Source organism: Typopeltis vanoorti, chromosome 1 (assembly GCF_054136105.1).
Source record: "Typopeltis vanoorti isolate ZY-2024b chromosome 1, IOZ_Tvanoo_1.0, whole genome shotgun sequence".
NCBI lineage: Eukaryota > Metazoa > Arthropoda > Arachnida > Uropygi > Thelyphonidae > Typopeltis > Typopeltis vanoorti.
In genome coordinates, this window is record NC_143549.1 from 84,867,204 (window position 1) to 84,887,959 (window position 20,756).

General features: G+C 36.4%; 1 protein-coding gene across 1 annotated transcript in view; it reads right to left on the reverse strand.

Moving 5' to 3' along the window:
• The window catches only part of LOC150110169 (uncharacterized), a 321,469-nt gene that overhangs the window by 102,775 nt on the left and 197,938 nt on the right, over nt 1–20,756 (reverse strand). The window contains exon 9 of the mRNA XM_090391567.1: nt 1,927–2,094. Within this exon, the coding sequence (XP_090247693.1) occupies nt 1,927–2,094 (168 nt within the window). The remainder of the gene's footprint in view (nt 1–1,926; nt 2,095–20,756) is intronic.

Below are 20,756 nucleotides of genomic sequence, written 5' to 3' on the forward strand. Positions count from 1 at the left end.
TCACTGTCAATGTAATCACAACTCATTTGATAAATCATTCTATTCATTCACCACTCTCCAAACAATCGCATCTTGCTTACCACATTCTTACTCAACTTCTACAGTTGCTTCTTGTTCTCTCCATTGCTAATGTACACTGACCTGGTATATGCAACATTGAGTTCACTGCTACCTTTTCACTGAATGAAGAAACTCAGGTGTATGAAGAGGAGATATTAGAGCTGTTGCACAAACACAACAATTGGGACTGATGGGATATCAGCATGGGTGCTAAAGTAGTGTTCAGCTGAACTGGCTATTCCTCTGACCAGGCTATATAATTTGAATCTCAGAAAGGAAAATTCTGCCAATGGCTAAGAAAGTGTTGTGGTCAAGTTCAGTGGCTAGGGCACTGTAATCAGAACTGACTGTAAGACAGTTTGCAACTGCAAGAGACCTGGTAGGTCTAGAGAATGTGGCTAGTCTTTGGTGGAGCATAGGGGATGCCAATTTTTTATGTAATCTGTAAGTGGTTATAATTCCTTAGGATTTTTGTCAATTTTTGAGATGTGCCCTCGATATATATGGAATGGCGATAGATCTCGAGTAATCGCTGCACTAAAGGGGAGAGGAGAGGCAGTTGTAGTTATAGGGTTTTAATATTTTTGGGGAGATTGTAGATATTTTCTAAGAAAGTGTTGAGAATATGAGAAAACTGACATCCTTTATCTGCTCCACCAAAGACTAGCCACATTCCCTAGATCTACCAAGGTCAAATAGGCAGGACAGCCAATATCAGAATTTCTGAACACAAGGACTACATCTGGTTCCACCATTACAGCCTCTCAAGACTTGCTGACCATGCTTTGGACACCCACCATAGGATACGCTGGAAGAAGGCCACTCTATTACACTGTAGCGAATACAAATATGAGAGACTATTCCTCAAATCTGCCTCATCCCTAAAAAATTTTCCAAACCTCAACAAATTTGGGTGCATGAGACTGCCCCAAATTTGAGAAGCACTCACCCAAAAAAGCAAATATATATTTGGTTTTTTTGATCCCTGATGATGGCAAGTAACATTGCCAAAATATAGGAAGGTTTTAATTAAAGTTATTATAATTAATATTTTAGTATACATTGTTATTTCCTGAAAAATAATAGTTATACAGTAGTTTGTTGATGGTTAAATGGAAGGGCAGAGTGGGAACATGCATTGAAGGAAGATAGTCTCTTGGACATGACATCCATAGAGAGAGTGACTGGTCTCCATTGAGACCACATGTTTAGAAACATGTGGTCTGAACGCCAAAAATTAATACTGAACTGCTAAACCAGAGAAACATTTGCATTCATCTAAAATCTGGATTACCCATCAAGCATTTTTAAAGAATATAGTGTGAAGAAGTAAACTGTGTCAAACATTAGCAATGCTGAAGATCAGTTGAAAAGTGATATGATTAATTTATGTTATGATTATTTATCATCTAATGAAGTAGCTGTTATGCAATAAATAATAGATGCAATATGTGCAGATGTATTATATATAATGTCATTTGTTGCTTTATACACAAACAAGGATTGTGTGGGTTTCAAACTATATAATTTTGTTATTTAACAGATTGCAATTTTATGGACTCCACCTTTGCTTAATTAGTGTGTTAAATTGAGGATATTTTGTACTGTTATTAGATTCCACATGTTAACATCAATTAACTGTTTCAACTGCCAGTTGTATATTTAGAGGTGTACAATTGGCACTTGAAATATTCAATATCCACATTGATTGCTGAACAATTCTGAGTAGTTTCACAACATTTTACTCAACAGCTAAATGCAAAACTTGAACTAAGATGACCATTCTGTTACTCTGTTATTAGGAATAGAGAAGGGATCATTAACTTTAAATCTAAAACTTTCATTATATTCATGTCTTATAAATACCTGTAGCAGAGATTACAATCAGGGGATCCATCATTGGCAATATTGTAACTAAATCTCTCATCTTAAATGGACCTTTTGGGTGTATCTGATCAGATCTAAGTGTACCAGAGTTTAAAATTGCCAAATCAGAATGTGTAGCAGAAAGCATTATATCACACACAAAATTTCCTGAAAGAAGAAAAGTATAATATGAAAGGCTGTTTTTATTTCACTCATGAGACATCTCTATTAAATATGAAACAGTATTACAAAAAATGGATAAAGATACAACTCCGATGTAACAATTAATTTATTATTATTATTATTATTATTATTATTATGGAATACCACTAGCCATAAAACTCATTGCAAAGAGCACCCCCCACCCCTTAAGATTACATTGTCTATAATACCATGCCTTAAACACATTTACTGTCTGCACATTCACCACTCCATCAAGCAATGAATTCTATAATCCAATCACTATGCAAAAAATACACACTTTTCAACCTCCTACTCATCACCTCCTTTCAAAACTTCTAGGGATGACCTACTGTGTCCTAGCTCCTTCCCCTTGTTCTACTAAATGAAAAATATCTCCTATGTCAATCCTGCAAATACCTCTCAACAGCTTAAATGTATCAATCATGTCGCCTTCTTGGTCTAACCAAACTCTGTAGTTAGCATGTCCTCATTCTATCCTCATAACTAACACTGTAGAGTCCTGATATAATCTTGGTTATCTGCCATTGTACCCCTTCCAATGTTAACTTATCCCAGTGAACAGATCTAGATACAACAATCCAGATGTGTCCTAATCAGGACTATGTGCAATGGAATTACCACTCTGTTATCTTTAATGGTCAAAGCCCTTCTTAGTATTCCAGCATACTCTGGTTTACCTTTGCCACCTTCACAACATATGGCTTAAATTCTTATAAACTATCATCCCAAGCAGTGGTGGCTCGTGGCTTGGAATCGTAGGGGTGCTGAAACTTTCAAAATATACATACCCACTGTAAGTACAGTGTATACGTGTTTGGATAAAATATCAAAATTATGGTAAAAATTATTTAAAAAATTAAACATGAAAAAATATTGTTTATTATCGATAAAATTATACAGTTTAGTATAATTCAAAATTACTTAAAAATAAAATCCAATATCATAACCCCAATAATGTTCTAAAATAAAAACTATAACAAATCTTATGTCTTTAATTGTAATGTCCAAATATTTAAAGAGAAGGAGTAAACATGATAAACACTATGAACACTCTACTACTGGTGCAAACTGCATATAAACAACAGTGGAACTGTGCAACAGACAGTGCCACATTACGCTAATAGCTCACATCTCACTATGACGTACATATGCTTGCTCGCGTAGCAATATAACAGTGTGGTAAACGCAGTGTCATATTGCATTTACCACTAGCATCATTCGCCCTCCTAAGTACTACAAGATGGATTTTTATTATTTTTTATACAAAATAAGAGAATTGTACAGGACTGTCGATGATAAAATTAAACATTAGCAATAAATAAATTAATAAATAGATTTATATATCATGAAAAATTGAGGGTGCTGCAGTTCCGGAGTGCCTGTGCACGAGCCGCTCCTGATCCCAAGATTCCTTTCCTCATCCACTTCCTCTAGTACAATCCACCACTAAAGTATGTAGCCTCCCATTGGTGGATCCCATATTTCATTTAATTACATTAAACTGACATCACCATTCATGTCCAACTTATTTAAATCCTTCTGAAGGACTACCACATTGACATTAATACTAATAACAGTTCCAAGCTTCACATAATCTGCAAATAATTGAATATCTCTCTCTGCAACCCTGTGATAACATCATTGACATAAAAAGGATAAAAAGCAAAGATCCCAATACTGACCACTATGGAATCCCACTTGTAACCTTCTCTATCTCTGATACCACTTCCTCATATGAGGGTGGTCTGAAAAGTTCTTGGCCTTGACCATAGATGGCAACACTATCGGCAAGAGATTTTTTTTTTCTAAGTTGGTACATCTGTCATAAGCATTCATGTGAAATTGCAAGTCATTCTATCAAGTAGTTTGTTTTATACAGCTGTCTGAAGCAAAAGTATTGTCTATATCCCTTGAAATGGATAAAATTGTGTATTGTGTGGTTATAAAATTCTTTGTAAAAGAAGGTTTAATGCCAAAAGAAATTCATTCAAAGTTCATAAAAGTTTATGGGCACTCTTCTCCTTCGTTTTCGACAATTAAGAAATGGGCTACCAAATTTAAATGTGGCCCTACCAGCCTTGAAGATGATCCACATGAAGAACGATATTTTAATTAATAACGGAAAAAACTCACATACAAAGATTATTTAATAGTATAATTTTCGCCTGTGTGTGTGTCACAGGCATCTTCAGTACATTAAGCTCAAATTAAACAATAACTGATAATTCCAAAAAGCACCACCTAAGTAGCTGGTGTAAGATAACTAAAACGGTCAATAAATTTCCTATAAAAAAAAAAAATATATCAATACAATAAAAAGTTAGGAAAGATTAGCTGATTTGTAAAGTACTATCTCCCATAAAGGGGAGAGACATAAGCAAGCCGTCATATGAGGAAGTGGTATCAGAGATAGAGAAGGTTATAAGTGGAATTCCACAGTGGTCAAATCAGCTAATCTTTCCTAACTTTTCATTGTATTGATTTTTTTTTTTTTTTTTTTTTTTAGGAAATTTATTGACCTTTTTAGTTATCTTACACCAGCTACTTAGGTGGCGCTTTTTGGAATTGTCAGTTATTGTTTAATTTGAGCTTAATGTACTGAAGACGCCTGTGACACATAGGCAAAAATTATACTATTAAATAATCTTTGTACATGAGTTTTTTCCGTTATTAATTTTGTATCGATATGTCTACTCACGGTATACCTCGTTTAAAACTTATCACATGAAGGACGTCTAAAAAGTGTAACAACACCAGAAATCATTGATCAAGTGCATGTATGGTATTGGATGACCAGCGAGTCAAAGTGCGTGATATTGCTGAGACTATAGGCATTTCAAAAAAACGTGTAGGATATATTTTACATGAAGAATTGCATATGAAGAAGCTTTGCACAAGATACACTTGCTCACAGCAGATCAAAAACGCACTCGCATGAGTGCAAGTGCATTTTTGATTTTTATGTCAATCCTGCATGAAAATCTCTGAACAGTGCTTGGAGTGTATCAACAAGAATAAAATTGATTTTGTGCTTCGATTTATTACTATGGATGAGATTTGGATTCACCATTACACACCAGAATCCAAACACAGTCAAAAAAGTGGACAGAAGCCAGTTGTTCAATGCCAAAGTCTGTTCCATCAGCAAGAAAGGTAATGGCATCGGTGTTTTGGGATGCTAAAGGCATTTTGTTTATAAATTATCTTGAAAAGGGTAAAACAATAACCGAGGAATATTATACCGATCTTTTAACCAGACTAGATGAAATAATTCTTGAGAAAAGACCTGGTTTGCAGAAGAAAAAAATCATCTTTCATCAGGACAATGCACCTGCCCACAAAAGTATTTTAGCAACAGGAAAATTAAGGGATCTGCACTATGAATTGTTGGAACATCCACCCTATTCCCCAGATTTGGCTCCCTCTGACGTCCATCTCTTCCCAAAACTAAAACTCTTCCTTGCTGGTCAATGTTTTTCTTAGAATCAAGATGTGATTGCAGCTATAAGGGGGTGGGGGGTTGCAGATCTTACTGAGAAGTAAGATCTGCATTTAACTACAGGGATGGGATAATAGCGCTAGAGCATAGCTGGAATAAATGTATTAGTCTTAAGGGAGATTATGTTGAAAAATAAAAACAATTTTGAAATTATAAATTCATTTTTTCATTGTTAGGAAAAGAACTTTTCAGACCACCCTCGTACACAACTCTCAGATATTCACTTTATAATCCAGTTCACCAACCTGATATCTAACTCCATGTGTTGCAACTAAAATATAAACTTATCATTTAAAGAAATTATAATAGTGGAATAAACTCACATAAAATATTATTTTATTAGTATAATTTTTGCCTAAGTATGAAAGGCATCTTCAGTACAAATATGTAGAATTATATAAATAAAATAATATTTTACATGAATTTATTCAGTATTATAATTTATTTAAATATCCCTACTCACAGTATTTTCATATTGAAACATATCAACTTATCATGTTGATTTGTTCTATCAAATGCCTTTGCAAAATTCCAAAAAAAATGGCAACATATAACTATCACTTGGCAATCGCACTTGTCCCTTTATTAGAAAAGCAAACAAATTGCTGAAACAAAAAGTCCCCTTAAAGAAATCCATGCTGACCTTCACAGATAATATTACCCTCATCCACTCAATTTTATATACAATCACTCACTAATTTCTCTAAGATCTTAACATTCACAGAAGAATTATGAACTGATCTGTAGTCTGCATCATTACTAACACAATCCTTGTGCAATTAAAAACATGCAGTAAAATCCCATTCAGTCCCACTGTCTTATTAACTTAACCACGTCGCCGTCAATATGGATAAAATACATCTCTCCTGTACATTTCATATCCATCATATATTTCAAAGTAATATCAATGGTATTACAGTTTTAATATGTGCTTCGCAACCATGGTAACCTGGACGTATATACTCGTCTTGGCCAGTTGAGTGGTTAAAGAGTACTTGGTATTTGAAACACATTCTTCTCCTTATGCACTTCTAAGGCTTGAATCCTTCCCATCCCTGGAGGAATGAAATGGCTCAATAAAGTGATCATTGAACAGCTCCACTATATCATTTGCATATCACTTGATTTTCTTATCCATCTGAGAGGGTCATTTGTCCACAATCATTTCTCCATATACTGGTCACATAATAAAAGAATTCCTTAGGATTTCCTTGAACAGTAGCACTAATATTTCCTCTTATTCTATTTTGGTCTTGCTTATTATACTAATTTTCCTGGTTTGAGTCTTATATTCTTCATGCAACTGCTGTCCAACTCTCTCTCTCTCTCTCTCTCCATACTTTTTCCATAACATGCTTTTCACCTGCATTCTTATCACCTGCTCTGTTAGTGGCACTGTGCACAGTGCCACTAACAGAGCTGGGCGCGTGCAATTTTTTGGCCAGTGAGGAGATGTGGGAAAGTCGTAACAGTATTTATGGCAAGACTGTGTAGATAAATACACTGCTAAAAAAAATTACCCCCCCCCCATACAAACCAGTCTATTTCCTATGCCTCATAATAGCACCCAGACTGACATGTTATTATTGGATAATGCTGTTTATAATTTTAACTTCCAGTCAGGATGCAATACCTGATGATATATTCTAGTAGTAAGACTTATATGTTGGTTAGACATAACTGGTAATTAGTTTACGGATATTAACAACGCAAATAAAGTATATTAATTAAAGGTAACTTTAATGAATAACTTCTATATTTTGGCAATGTCACATTGCCATCTTCGGGAACATAAATATATGGTATGTGCACTCAGGAACTAACACAAAGCAAATGAGGAAGAATGCAAGAAACTAATATTGTTCCTAAAGTCCTAATAGTGCCCTCTTGTGGGCTAATTTGGTAGTCTTGGCAGTTGGGCTGAAGTTCTCATAATGAAAGTCTCCCAAATTTGGGGCAGTTTCATGCACCTAAATTTGTTGAGGTTAGGAACATTTTTTAGAGCTGCTGAAGATTCTTTGAATAATCTTTCGTATTTAAACTTGCTGCGATGGATTATTTTTGTTTTCTTCCAACGAATTTTATGGTGGGTATCTAAGGCATGGTCTGCCAGCCCAGAGCGGCTGTACTGGTGAAACCGGATGTAGTCTTGGTGTTCTGAAATCCTGATATTTGTTGTTCTGCCTGTTTGGCCAAAGTAGGACAATTTGCAGCTGCAAGGGACCTGGTATACACCAGGTAGGTCTAGGGGAAGTGGTTGGTCTTTGGTAGAGCGGATAAGGGATGACAACTTTTGATATGGTCTGTAACAGGAAGTAAGGTCATATTTTTTGAGGATGTTGGTTATTTTTTCAGAGGTGCACTGGATGTAGGGGATGGTGATAGACTTGGTGTAATCTTTATTGTGGAGGGGGGGAGGGGGGTTGTGGTTTACAGGTTTTATTATTTTTTGGATTTTTTTGGGGTTATAGCCATTGGCTAAGAAAGTGTTGAGGATGTGGTTTAGTTCAATAGTCAGGGCCTTGTCATCTGAGCAGATTAATTTTGCCCTGTTATACAGTGTTTTTATCACCCCATATTGTTGTGGGGGGGGGATTGCTGGTGAATGTATCTGCCAGTGTGGGTGGGTTTTCTGTAAACATAGAAAACCAAAGATCCATCAAGCTGGTGGGTGATTAAAGTGTCTAGGAAGGGGAGGGTGTTGTTTTCCTCTTTTTCTAAGGTGAACTGGACTCTGGGATGTTGGTTGTTTAAGTGTGTTTGGAAGGAGTGGAGTGTGTCTGAGCCATGTGGCCAAATAGCAAACACATCATCCACATAACGAAGCCAAATAGTGGGTTTTTGTGGGGTGGAGTTTAAGGCTTTCTCTTCAAATGTCTCCATAAAGAAATTGGCCAAGGGTGGGGAAAGTGGTGAACCCATGGCTGTCCCCTCTATCTGTTTGTAGAACTTTCCTTGCCAAACGAAATAGCCTGAGTTCATTGTGAACTGAAATAGGGCTGAGATATCGGGAGGAAACTTGGCTTGGATGAGCTCAAGGGTTTCTTTGAGTGGGACATTAGTGAATAGGGAGGAGACGTCAAAACTGACCATTATGTCAGTGTGTTGGAGTGTGAGGTTTTCTATACTGGCTTTAAAGTGGGCTGAGTTTTTTATGTGTGATGGTGTGTTGCCAGTGTAGTGTGTGAGCGTTTTGGCTAAATGTTTGGCTAATTTATATGTGGGGGAATCAATGCCATCCACTATGGGACACAATGGCACATTTTGTTTATGTATTTTTGGGAGTCCATATAATCGGGGGGGGGTCTAGAGTTATAAGGTTTAAGTTTGTTGGTGACTTCCACAGGCCAAGAAGTGACTTTCTTAAGGAGTCTGTGGATAGTTCTAATCTGAGAGCTGGTCGGATTATATTCAATGGGGAGGTAAGTAGTACGGTCTCGTACTAAAGAATTTAGCTTACCTTTGTAATCTTTTTGATTGAGTACCACAGTGACGCTTCCCTTATCAGCTTTGGTGATTACTATTTTTTTGTTGTTTTTCAATTCTTGTAGGCCTGTATATTCGTTTTTGGATAAGTTGGATTTTGGAGGTTTGGCTTTAGTGAGAACACCGACTACATCCAGTCTCACGTTGTTGGTGATATGGTTAGGCAAGTTGCGAATTCCACGCTCTATTTGGATCATGATTTCTTCAGCAGGTATCCTTTTAGGAGCTAGAGTGAAATTGTGACCACGTGAAAGTGCAGTGAGTGCTTCAGGCTTTAAAACTGCCGACGACAGGTTGACTACAGTGTTGAGTGGTGGCTGGGGTACAGAAGTAGAAGTCTTTGTCAGGTTTTCGTATTTTTTCGCGTGCCGACTACGTATTTTTTCAAATTCCTTTCTTGCCGATGTGCATGAGATGTCATGAAGTATAGACCATAGATCAAGGCCGAGTGTATTAGAAAGCTCTTCCTCTAGCGCCCGTAAGGTTTTGTTTTCATCGGCAAGGAGAACGCGCGTCGCGGTAATTTGTTCTCTTAACAGGGCGAAGCTAGTGCGGTTATAAATGCGTAGAGCTTTCTCAGAAGTGAAACGGTGCTTCAATTTCACACAATTAGGGATCACTTTGTTATCCCAGCAGCGTTTTAGGAACGTCAGACGATTTATTTGCCTAGATATTTTCAACCTCAATTTGCCATATGACGAGCCTTTCGTGCGATTGCATCTCCGTGGATGATCATGATTCTAGTAGTAAGACTTATACGTTGGTTAGACATAACTGGTAATTAGTTTACGGAAATTAACAATGCAAATAAAGTATATTAATTAAAGGTAACTTTAATGAATAACTTCTATATTTCGGCAATGTCACATTGCCATCTTCGGGAACATAAATATATGGTATGTGCACTCAGGAACTAACACAAAGCAAATGAGGAAGAATGCAAGAAACTAATATTGTTCCTAAAGTCCCTCTTGTGGGCTAATTTGGTAGTCTTGGCAGTTGGGCTGAAGTTCTCATAATGAAAGTCTCCCAAATTTGGGGCAGTTTCATGCACCCAAATTTGTTGAGGTTAGGAACGTTTTTTAGAGCTGCTGAAGATTCTTTGAATAATCTTTCGTATTTAAACTTGCTGCGATGGATTATTTTTGTTTTCTTCCAACGAATTTTATGGTGGGTATCTAAGGCATGGTCTGCCAGCCCAGAGCAGCTGTACTGGTGAAACCGGATGTAGTCTTGGTGTTCTGAAATCCTGATATTTGTTGTTCTGCCTGTTTGGCCAAAGTAGGACAATTCAGAACACCAAGACTACATCCGGTTTCTACCAAATTAGCCTGCAAAAGGGCACCATTAGGACTTTAGGAACAATATTAGTTTCTTGCATTCTTCCTCATTTGCTTTGTGTTAGTTCCTGAGTGCACATACCATATATTTATGTTCCCGAAGATGGCAATGTGACATTGCCGAAATATAGAAGTTATTCATTAAAGTTACCTTTAATTAATATACTTTATTTGCGTTGTTAATTTCCGTAAACTAATTACCAGTTATGTCTAACCAACATATAAGTCTTACTACTAGAATATATCATCAGGTATTGCATCCTGACTGGAAGTTAAAATTATAAACAGCATTATCCAATAATAACATGTCAGTCTGGGTGCTATTATGGGGCATAGGAAATAGACTGGTTTGTATGGGGGGGGGGTAATTTTTTTAGCAGTGTATTTATCTACACAGTCTTGCCATAAATACTGTTACGACTTTCGCACATCTCCTCACTGGCCAAAAAATTGCACGCACCCAGCTCTGTTAGTGGCACTGTGCACAGCCAACATTCATATGTTTATCAGTAGAGAGAGAATTGTCTAGCTGTACAAGTTAACATGCAGTGGGGAGATTATGAGAACTGTGTAGCTGCAATGGATAGCACTTCAAAATATTGGAATGCAGCGACCTGTTATTTTCGATATGCTAAAAACACTCAGGATCAGGAGGATGTTCAAGCATCAAACTATTAACTATTCTAATGATACAGAAGATGTATCTGATGCCAAAGAGCAGGCTGACCAGACTGCATTAGGATGAAACAGCTTGCGAGGGCTATGAAGACATGCCTCTGCCATAATCCTGTGAGAGCATGAAAAGTAACATCATGAGAGATGAGCATTTCGCAGAGAACAATGTCATGTGCCCTAACTGAGGACCAGGAGGTGAGAGCGTATTGTCTTTCTACTGGACACTTCGTAACACCACAACATATATAGCAAAAGGTAATAAAATCAAAGGCACTTCTCTGGCAGTATGCGAAAAACGGATACAGAGATACCCTTGTCATAGATAAGAATCACCAATGAAGAGTCATTTAACTGCCAAAACAATCAAGTATATGTCCCAGATGGTTGCACAGCACGTGCCATAGCATCCATAATTCGCAGGTCATCACCTCACATCAGTGATGTTTTTATTTTTTTGGGGGGGGGGGGGTGACATATATGGAGAAGTAACCAAGTTGCATTTCTGCAAGAAAGTGGTCAAAACTTCTCCATGGTGTCTTTGTACACATTCTGCAGGTTCCAGCACGGCACATGAACAATCCCATGTTTCATGGTAGGCACTGGACCAGTTCAAACAGGAGTCAGCCCCTGCACACAGGGCAAGGACCACACAAAACAGTAGTTGGAGGTGAATGTGACTGACCTCATATCATACCATCTGATTGGCCATCAAGAAGTCCCAATCTGAATCCACTTGGGACTTCTTGATTGGCCATCAAGAAGTCCCAATCTGAATCCACTGGAAATTGTGGTCGGAGCTTGAGAGAGAGAGAGAGAGAGAGAGAGAGTGGCCTGCAAGAAATTACACTCCAGCATCGCTAGCCTGAATGTGTATTTGGAGTGAGCAGAGGCAGCATTTCCATTGGATGCTGTGAGTGGCACCATTGATATGCGACCTTAAAAACCTAAGGACATGTGTGAAGGCAAAAGGGGAGGGATATTTTGAACATTGAATGCTGCTATATGCACATTACACATATGGTCTGTATGTGATGAAAGCTGTAAATGATTTACTGACAGATTAAAGATTTATGCACTGTTTAAGTTTTAATAGTATTTATGGCTGGACCAGGTATTTTGCCTCCTTCTTTGAGTTGATATATGCTTCTTTGAATCTATTTTATAATGTTGGAAGCAGGATTGTTAGTTATTTCTTTCTAAGTGTTATTATCATTAACGATGTCTAGAATTTTTATATGCTGATCTGCTATGTTAATTATTACAGTAATATCTACTTTGTCAGCTATAATGATAATAATATTAGGGTTATTTTTTTAAAATTTTTATAGAATGTGAAAGTCATCGAGAGAGAGATTTGGTTTTGGAATTACCTTACTTTCAGTGATATTATTTATCTTTTGAAAAAATATGTCTTTTTGGAAATCATTTTCTAGTTTGGTTTGGCTTCAATAATGAAATTCTTTCTGAGGAAAAATTTTAGCAGGAAACAATAGAATTTAAATCTTTAATTAATATCTCTATTTCATCCAGAGATGGCACATAGATAAATTTATAATAGACCTAAAAGCATCATTTACTTATTTTGGCATGGGATAAGGAAGGTAGGATGAACTTGTTGTATAACTAAATAAGTTAGATTACTCCATTTTTTATTATGATATTTTTCTATTATGTAGGAATTACTGTTAATTAATAATTATACTTGGTGTGAAAAATTTTGCCATTCTTTGGGACCTAAGAGACATTTACCTGATTTTTATTTCTATGGATATACTGTATGAATGAGTTCTTATGTTATATCTGGGGGGGGTCCGGAAAGTTCTGATAAACACCTAGAACAAAATGATATTAAAGCAATTGATATAACCACAAGAAAGAACAACATATCTTAAAACACTTTAACCCCTCATGTTTCATCAAATTGAAATAATTTGTTCTAGGTGTTTATCAGAACTTTCCATATCACCATCACATAACTTAATGCTTATTTTTTTTAGGGATTTTGAAGCATGCAGCATATTTTCTTCTTATTATTATTAGTATTTTATAATTTATATATATATATATATATATATATATATATATATATATATATATATATATATATATATATATATATATATTAATATTTTATTATGTATTTTTACAAATTTACTAAAACTCAGAACTGCAATAGCCCAGGCTACCAGGTTATTATGGCATAAAGTTGTTTAAATTTATAATTCACTTCCAGGCAAGATGCAATACCTAAATGGAACTTAAAAAAAAAATAAAAATTAAAAAAAAATTAAAAAAAAGACAGTAGCAACAAAAGAAATAAAACCACTGAGATATCCATACATGCAATGCAATTCAAACACACCTCTGAAACTGAGAAGGTCACTATCATAAATTTCCAAGAATCCATCTATTCATTGGACATCAGATTCTATATAGTCATTCAGTGATGTGCTGCACTAGTTCTCACCAGGTGGTTCTGTTGTATGCTTTTCTGGAGGTTTCAACTCCCTAAGTTCAGTTCTCCAGACATCCATCCATCCATCTCATTGATGGTTTACCCCCCCCCCACCCTCCTCTTTTTCCAGGAACTTTACATTCTGTTACTGTTTCGAGACATCCTCCTTCCATCCTTTCCATATGGCCAAAGTATTTCAACTTTCTTCTCAATATCCTTAAGAAGCCTTAAAGTTATACCAATCTTTTCTAGCATTCATCTGTTTTTCTACCTTTAAGTATATGATGTCCTCAACTGTAACATTCCATTTCAAAAGCAGCTTTCCTTTTCCTATCAGACTTTTTTTAGGCTCCACAGTCTCACATCCATAAGTCACTGTTGGAAAAACAGCTACATTCAAAATCCTCAACTTTGAATTCCTCTAGAGATAGATCCATCCATCCAGATTTTAGACAAGTCTCTTGGGATTTTGTTTTAGCTATTCCTAATCTTCTTCTGATGTCTTCTGAACAGCCATTCTTCACATTAATAACGAATCCCAGGCACGAACTTGCTGACTTCTTCAATTCTTTCTCCATCAAGGTTTTTTAGGAACTTCCCTGTCTGTTTGTCTTGCTAGGATTGGACTGTTCTCTGTTCTTACTGATCTTATAACATTCTCAAGGATTTGTCATAGTTTTTCCTTGTCATTATAAAGGAGTACTGTATCATCTGCATACCTCAGATTACTGATCAATCTACCACCTATATATCCTATTTCCTGTCTTGAGCTCATCCAATGCTACATGCATGATATCCTCAGCATAGATACTAAAAATGAGAAAAAGTAGGTATCCTTGCCTAACCCTCTTTCCAACCTAAAACCAATCAGTTATTCCAACACCTGTTCTTATCATGGCTTCTTGTTCACTGTACAAGTTATCTTGATTTTTTCTCAATACACAATCAAGCTGATTGTGTATTGAGAAAAAAAAAAACTATTATTTTCATTGCTTCCCACAGTTTCACATGCAGAACACAGTCAAAAGCTTCAGAGTAGTCTATGAAATATATTACCATAGGAAGCCTAAATTTTTTTATACTTTTCTATGATTTGCCTAAGGCAAAAGATCTGATCTCTGGTACCCTTACCTTTCCTAAAACCTGCTTGTTCCTCAGGCATCTATGCCTCAACTTTAGCCTCAATCCCATTTAGAATGAGCTTTAATAAAATATTGCTTGCATGAGAGATTAAACTAATAGTTCTATAGTTCTTGCAATCCTTCGTATTTCTCTCTTCTTATGTAGTGGTATGAAAACTGACTTCTTCCGGTCTCTAGGCCATGATCCTGTCTCCCATATCCTTGTAATCAATCTATGAAACACTTATCCCTCCATCCCCTGTGACCTTAATACCAACCAAATGCTCTGACACTCTCAAACCATTTAAACTCCCCAATACTCTTTAGCTAAACTTCATCATCATCATCAAATTCCTGCCATGTACCCTCAAGGGGTGTACAGGATATGACAGTACTACATGAAAAAATTACATCATTACTAACTTCCTATCTACAATTTTCCTCCAAATCAGTCTGTTACTTGTCAAGACTCCAACATTATCAGATCTTATATTTCTATCGTCTAAAGCACTTTGTACCGTATCAATCCACCTATATCTTGGTCTTCCTCTGGGTCGTTTTCCTGCCAACCTGGCAGAGAACACTTGTTTTGCTAATCTTTCCTCTCCCATTCTATTTAAGTGACCATACCATCTGAGATTAGCTCTGCTAACGCATTCCTGGATGCTGACAATGTCAAGTTCTTTCCTAATATCCTCATTTTTAATATGATATTGCCATTGATGCCATCTGTTCACGCCTCTAATCTTTCTCAGGACTCTCATATCTACAGTCTCTAGTCTTTGGTCAAGTGTTTTACTTCTGACCCAGCTCTCAGATCCATAAGTTAAAATTGGTTTGAACACAGTCTTGTATACAGCTAATTTAGTGTTCAGACTAATTTCTTTCTTATTCCATATGAATTTATTCAATTGACTTCCCACGATACCAGCTTTGCTGATTCTGTTGTCTATTTCTATATTTAGTTTACCATCTTCAGTAAAAATTGTGCCTAAGTAGCTGAAATGTTTTACTTGTTCCACAGGTTCTCCATTCACAACACAGTTGACATTTTCAATGATTCTGCCTATTTTCATTGTCTTTGTCTTTTTATTGCTGACCTTCATACCATATCTATTACAACAGCTATTCAATTTAGTCAGAGAATCTTGCAGACTTGTAGCGGATTTATTTAGAAGTATAACATCATCTGCATAAAGCAAAGAGCTGACATTAACATCTCCAATTTTGATATCAGGTTTAATACCACATTCCTTCATAATGTGATCCATATAGATAATGAATAACAGAGGGGATAATGTACATCCTTGTCTCACACCAGATTTAACATTAAACCATCTTCCTGTACTTCCTTCAATTCTAACTGCTGACTCACAACTCAAATAAAGACTAAGTATTGCTTGATATAATGCCCCATTGACACCATATAATTGCAGCGTATTGAATAGCTTCTCTCTTGGCACCTTGTCATATGCCTTTTCCAAATCGACAAAACTTAAATATAGATCTTTGTTATATTCCCATGCTTTCTCGACTATTTGTCGTAAAGTGAAGATCTGATCCTGACAGCCTCTATTTGGTCTGAATCCAGCTTGTTCTTCACCAAGCTTTTCTTCCACAATTCTTCTCAACCGTTTCTCAAGTATACTTGCATAGATCTTGCCAGGAACACTCAGTAGGGAAATACCTCTGTAATTTTCACATTCAGTTTTATTTCCCTTTTTATATATGGGTACTATGAGAGCTCTACTCCAATCATCGGGAATTCGTCCCTCTGTCCAGGCTTTCTGAACTATGCAGTGCAGCCACTGTAAGACTCTTATACCACCATACTTCAGCATTTCTGGTCGAATATCATCTACTCCTGCTGCCTTTCCACATTTCAAGCCTTTGATGGCTTTTTCTACTTCAAGTATGGATATGTATTCCTGACTGCATGCTTGGTCAGTATTTTTTATCACTGTGCTGTCATCACTGCTTGTTTCATTTAGCAGTTTTTCAAAGTAATTACTCCATACTTCAAGGATATCTTTTTCTCCTGTTTTCATTTCACCTTTATCATCTCTAATTCCTTTTACAGCACTCTTTCCTCCATTCCTAAGCTTCTTCAACAACCTCCAGAATATTTTGCCACCTTCTTGATATTTATTTTCTATATTCTTGCCAAAGTCCTCCCATGACTTTTGTTTAGCTAGTTTTACACACTGTTTAGCTTTCTTACATTTGTCTCTGTATTCTGTAAGAGTAAAAGCTGACTTATTTGCCAGGAACTTTTGATATGCTTTCTTCTTTTCCTTCACTGCCTCTTTAACTTCCTGTGTCCACCAGGGAGTTCTGATTTTTTTATCCTTGCACACAACCTCACCACATGCCTCTCTGGCAGAATCAATCAATGTTTCCTTCAGAGTTTGCCACTGAATCTCCAAGGTTTGATTCCTGTTCTCAAACTCTTTCATTTTCTTTTCAATAATATTTCTGTATTTTAGTCTACAGTTCACATCTGAGAGCTGCTCAACTTTTATTCGCTTTAAAACTTTCTTACATGTTATTCTTTTCAATATGAAATTCAATTTTATCCTGCTCAAGACTAAATAGTGATCACTTCCAATTTCAAATCCTCTGTACACTCTGGTGTCCTGCACCAGGGAGAAAACATCACTATCAACAATAACATAGTCAATGAGACTTTTCTTATTCCTAGCCTCTTCTCTCCATGTGAATTTATGCACATTTTTATGTTGGAACATGGTGTTAGTAATAACCAGTCCATGTCCTGAGCAGAAATCCAACAGATATTTGCCATTATTATTAGCTTTGCTCTTTTCTCCAAATTTTCCCAAAATATTTTTGTATGTCTCACAATCATTTCCTACTCTACTATTTAGATCCCCAACAAGGACCAACTTTTCCTTTTTCATTGTGTCAGTTGCTTTTTCTAAAGCCTCAAAAAATTCCTCCACTTCTACCTTAGTAGAACCTTCTGTGGGACCATAGGCACAAATAAGTCTCATTGTCCAGTTCCCCATTCTCATATTTGCCCACATTACTCTACTTGAGACTGACTGCCATTCAAGAAGATTAGCCTCGTATTTTGTGTTGAATACTATGGCTACTCCTTCTTTTCCTTGATTGTCATTGCCTGAATATAACATTTTGTATTTATTGCTCAGAAAGATCTCACCAGTTTTGGTCTTTTTTGTTTCAGTCACCCCTATTATGTCGATCTGGTACTTATCTAATTCCTCAGCTAGCTCCATTTCTTTGCCATTCAGGCTTCTTACGTTGATAGTACCGATCTTTAACTCTGGTGATGTTGAGTTGGGGTTTGTTTTCAGATTTGTTCCAGTAGCTGACTTTTCGCTGTTCGCCCTGGTTCCCTGGCGAAAACAACGGGGGCCTTGTTTAACCGGGCGACGCCCCAGCCGGCATGAAATTTTGTCATGTTGTACCATCATTTTTTATTTTGGTTTAACCAATAAGAATACAATTTGGTCGGCTAAATCCCAAATTGCCAGCCCATCCTCGTTCGTTCAGTATCAAAGTAGATACCCAACAGGGTGCACCACGAGAAGGTGAGGATTGGACATTAGGTCAGAAGCCCTGGTCGGTTCTCCGCATTCCTTTAAAGGCTATGTGGAGGTCTCCTCTCAGTTGTACAGCTTTGACCCTTAAGCACCCCTTAGCTAAACTTAACTTCTCTTAATATATTTAATTACAGCATGAGGCAAGCTCAATCAGTTTTCTCTGTTCCACAAATGATGATGTTTTAAAACAAACTGGCCAGCACCTGTCATGTTGCTAGCTTGCCTTGTACATAACAGGTTTTATGTTACTTTTTTAATCTTTATTGTTAACTCTTTAAATTCTTAGTTTGTTTAGTTCATTTCTTCATTATCAGTATGTTCATATTTTGGTTGTCTAATAAATATATCTATGCTCCGACTATCTGTTATTCTTCTTCAACACTTCCAAATTACATACCAACTCAGTCTAATTAACATTCCAATCTGCACATAGGTATGTCAAATTAATAATCCTTATTTAATTCAATCCCATTTAGTCAACAACTCTGTAACCTAGCTGGATAATTCTTTAAAAAAAAAAAAATGGGGGCTCCATTACCAAAAACAGCTGAACATTTTTAAGACTGATTAAACTACAGACATTTTAGTTCATATACTGTGAATCACTGTCAGAGTATTACTACTGGCAATTAAAATTAATCAACAATGAAAGTAAATGAATGGAATTTCTTCTTGTATGCAATCGAGACAGCCAACCTTAAATAAATAATTTTTCAAACTGTGTGTACGTGTGATCTTAGTATAATATCACATAAATTGCTTTCTCCTTGATGATTCTGCATGTCTATTCAATCTCCTAATCTAGAAACTGATTAGTAAAACTCTTGATCTTCGTGTTTCCTCTACTACATGTTGCCTGAGATATCTGTCCCTCAAGAATTCCAGAAATTTTATTCCTTTACTACTGTATGCTGCTTCCTCTGCACAATTTATTTTGCTATAGTTAAAAAAATTTTCCACAGTGATTACTCATTTTGTATTTTGATTGGCCTAAACATTTCCTGCTCACCTCAACCTCACACACCATATACTTTCAAAACAGTGCTATTTCCTTCTAAATTCTACACCATGAGAGAATTCAATTCATCCCTTATCATAAGTAACACTCCACAACCCCATTTGCCTTTCCTAACCTCTTGAAACATGTTCTACCTTGCCAGGACATCATCTGCTGTCAACCACATTTCCCTAATTCCAGTAATCTTAGGATAGGATCAGCCCACCACTTCACTTCCTTTATTCCTGATATGCCTGGTATTTGGAAAAAAGAAACATCAATGCATTGTCATAAATTCTTTACCTATTATTATTCACTAGACTCAATTTGACTATATGGTATATTATACATTCTCCCATCTCCCAAATGATAATCCATACAAAAAGCCACTGCTGCTATCATACACCCTGGCAACTCTAGTTTCCCAGCCCTAACATCTGCCTCGAGGACAACAATTTCTCCAAATGCATATGTCCTTCCATGTTCAAGTGCAGTAAATCTCATGCATACAGCTCTCTCTCCTCAAATGCGCTCCAAGCATCCAAATATTCCTGATCTCTCTCTACTGACACACTCTCACCATCATGCCATTCATTATCACTGCTCGCCTCCTTAATTATACATTATCATATCTAGGTAAAGCACTATCTTCCCTTTCGCACCCATTTGATCCATTGTCCCTAACGATTACTTCAAATCTCTCATCATCCAATTCACAATACCTTTCAGGTTATTTGTACCAACCATCACTATCATATCATCAGCATACACTTGCTTTTTTTTTTGCTACAGATACACTCTCTATCATTCCTTTATTTCATATCTCATTCCTTGGTCACTTGCACCTCCCCTCTAACCTTCTCCATCCTTGTTCTTCCAGTAATCATCTGCCTTCATCTCATCTCTCTTTTCTTGCTCCTGTACTGTCGATTTTCTCTCATTCCATCTATTTCTCTAGTTTGTTCATTCTTTTCTCTTGGAAGCCTTGATCAGTTCTCTGCATATAGGCAATGTGGATTTCTCTTTCCAAGTCATCTAGTTTTGACAGTTAAACAACTCTAAGCTTCATTAATGTTATCAATTTTATTATTTCTTAGCACTTATTACTGCATTTAATAAAGTTAATTATGGATCAGAAATTTTTTCTTATTCTTTATCATCTGAATTAATTATTCAGTGAATTTAATTATCGAGGTAGAATGTTTATTTGCTATCTACTCTGTGATTAAATATATGAAATCTGGCTATCATTATTAAGAACTTGGAGAACAATGTTGGAAGTTTTTTCTTTCTCTAATTCAGAGTTATTAATAATAAGGTGTGACATCTTTTGGCAACTGGTATATGAAAATATGAGTTCTGCATTGCTTCAACCTTCGTATTGCCTGGTAGTGACCCTTCCCACAATGCATAGCATTATACATGTCCACAAGGAGATGTGCTTTGCATTATGGGATACTAAGGAAAGT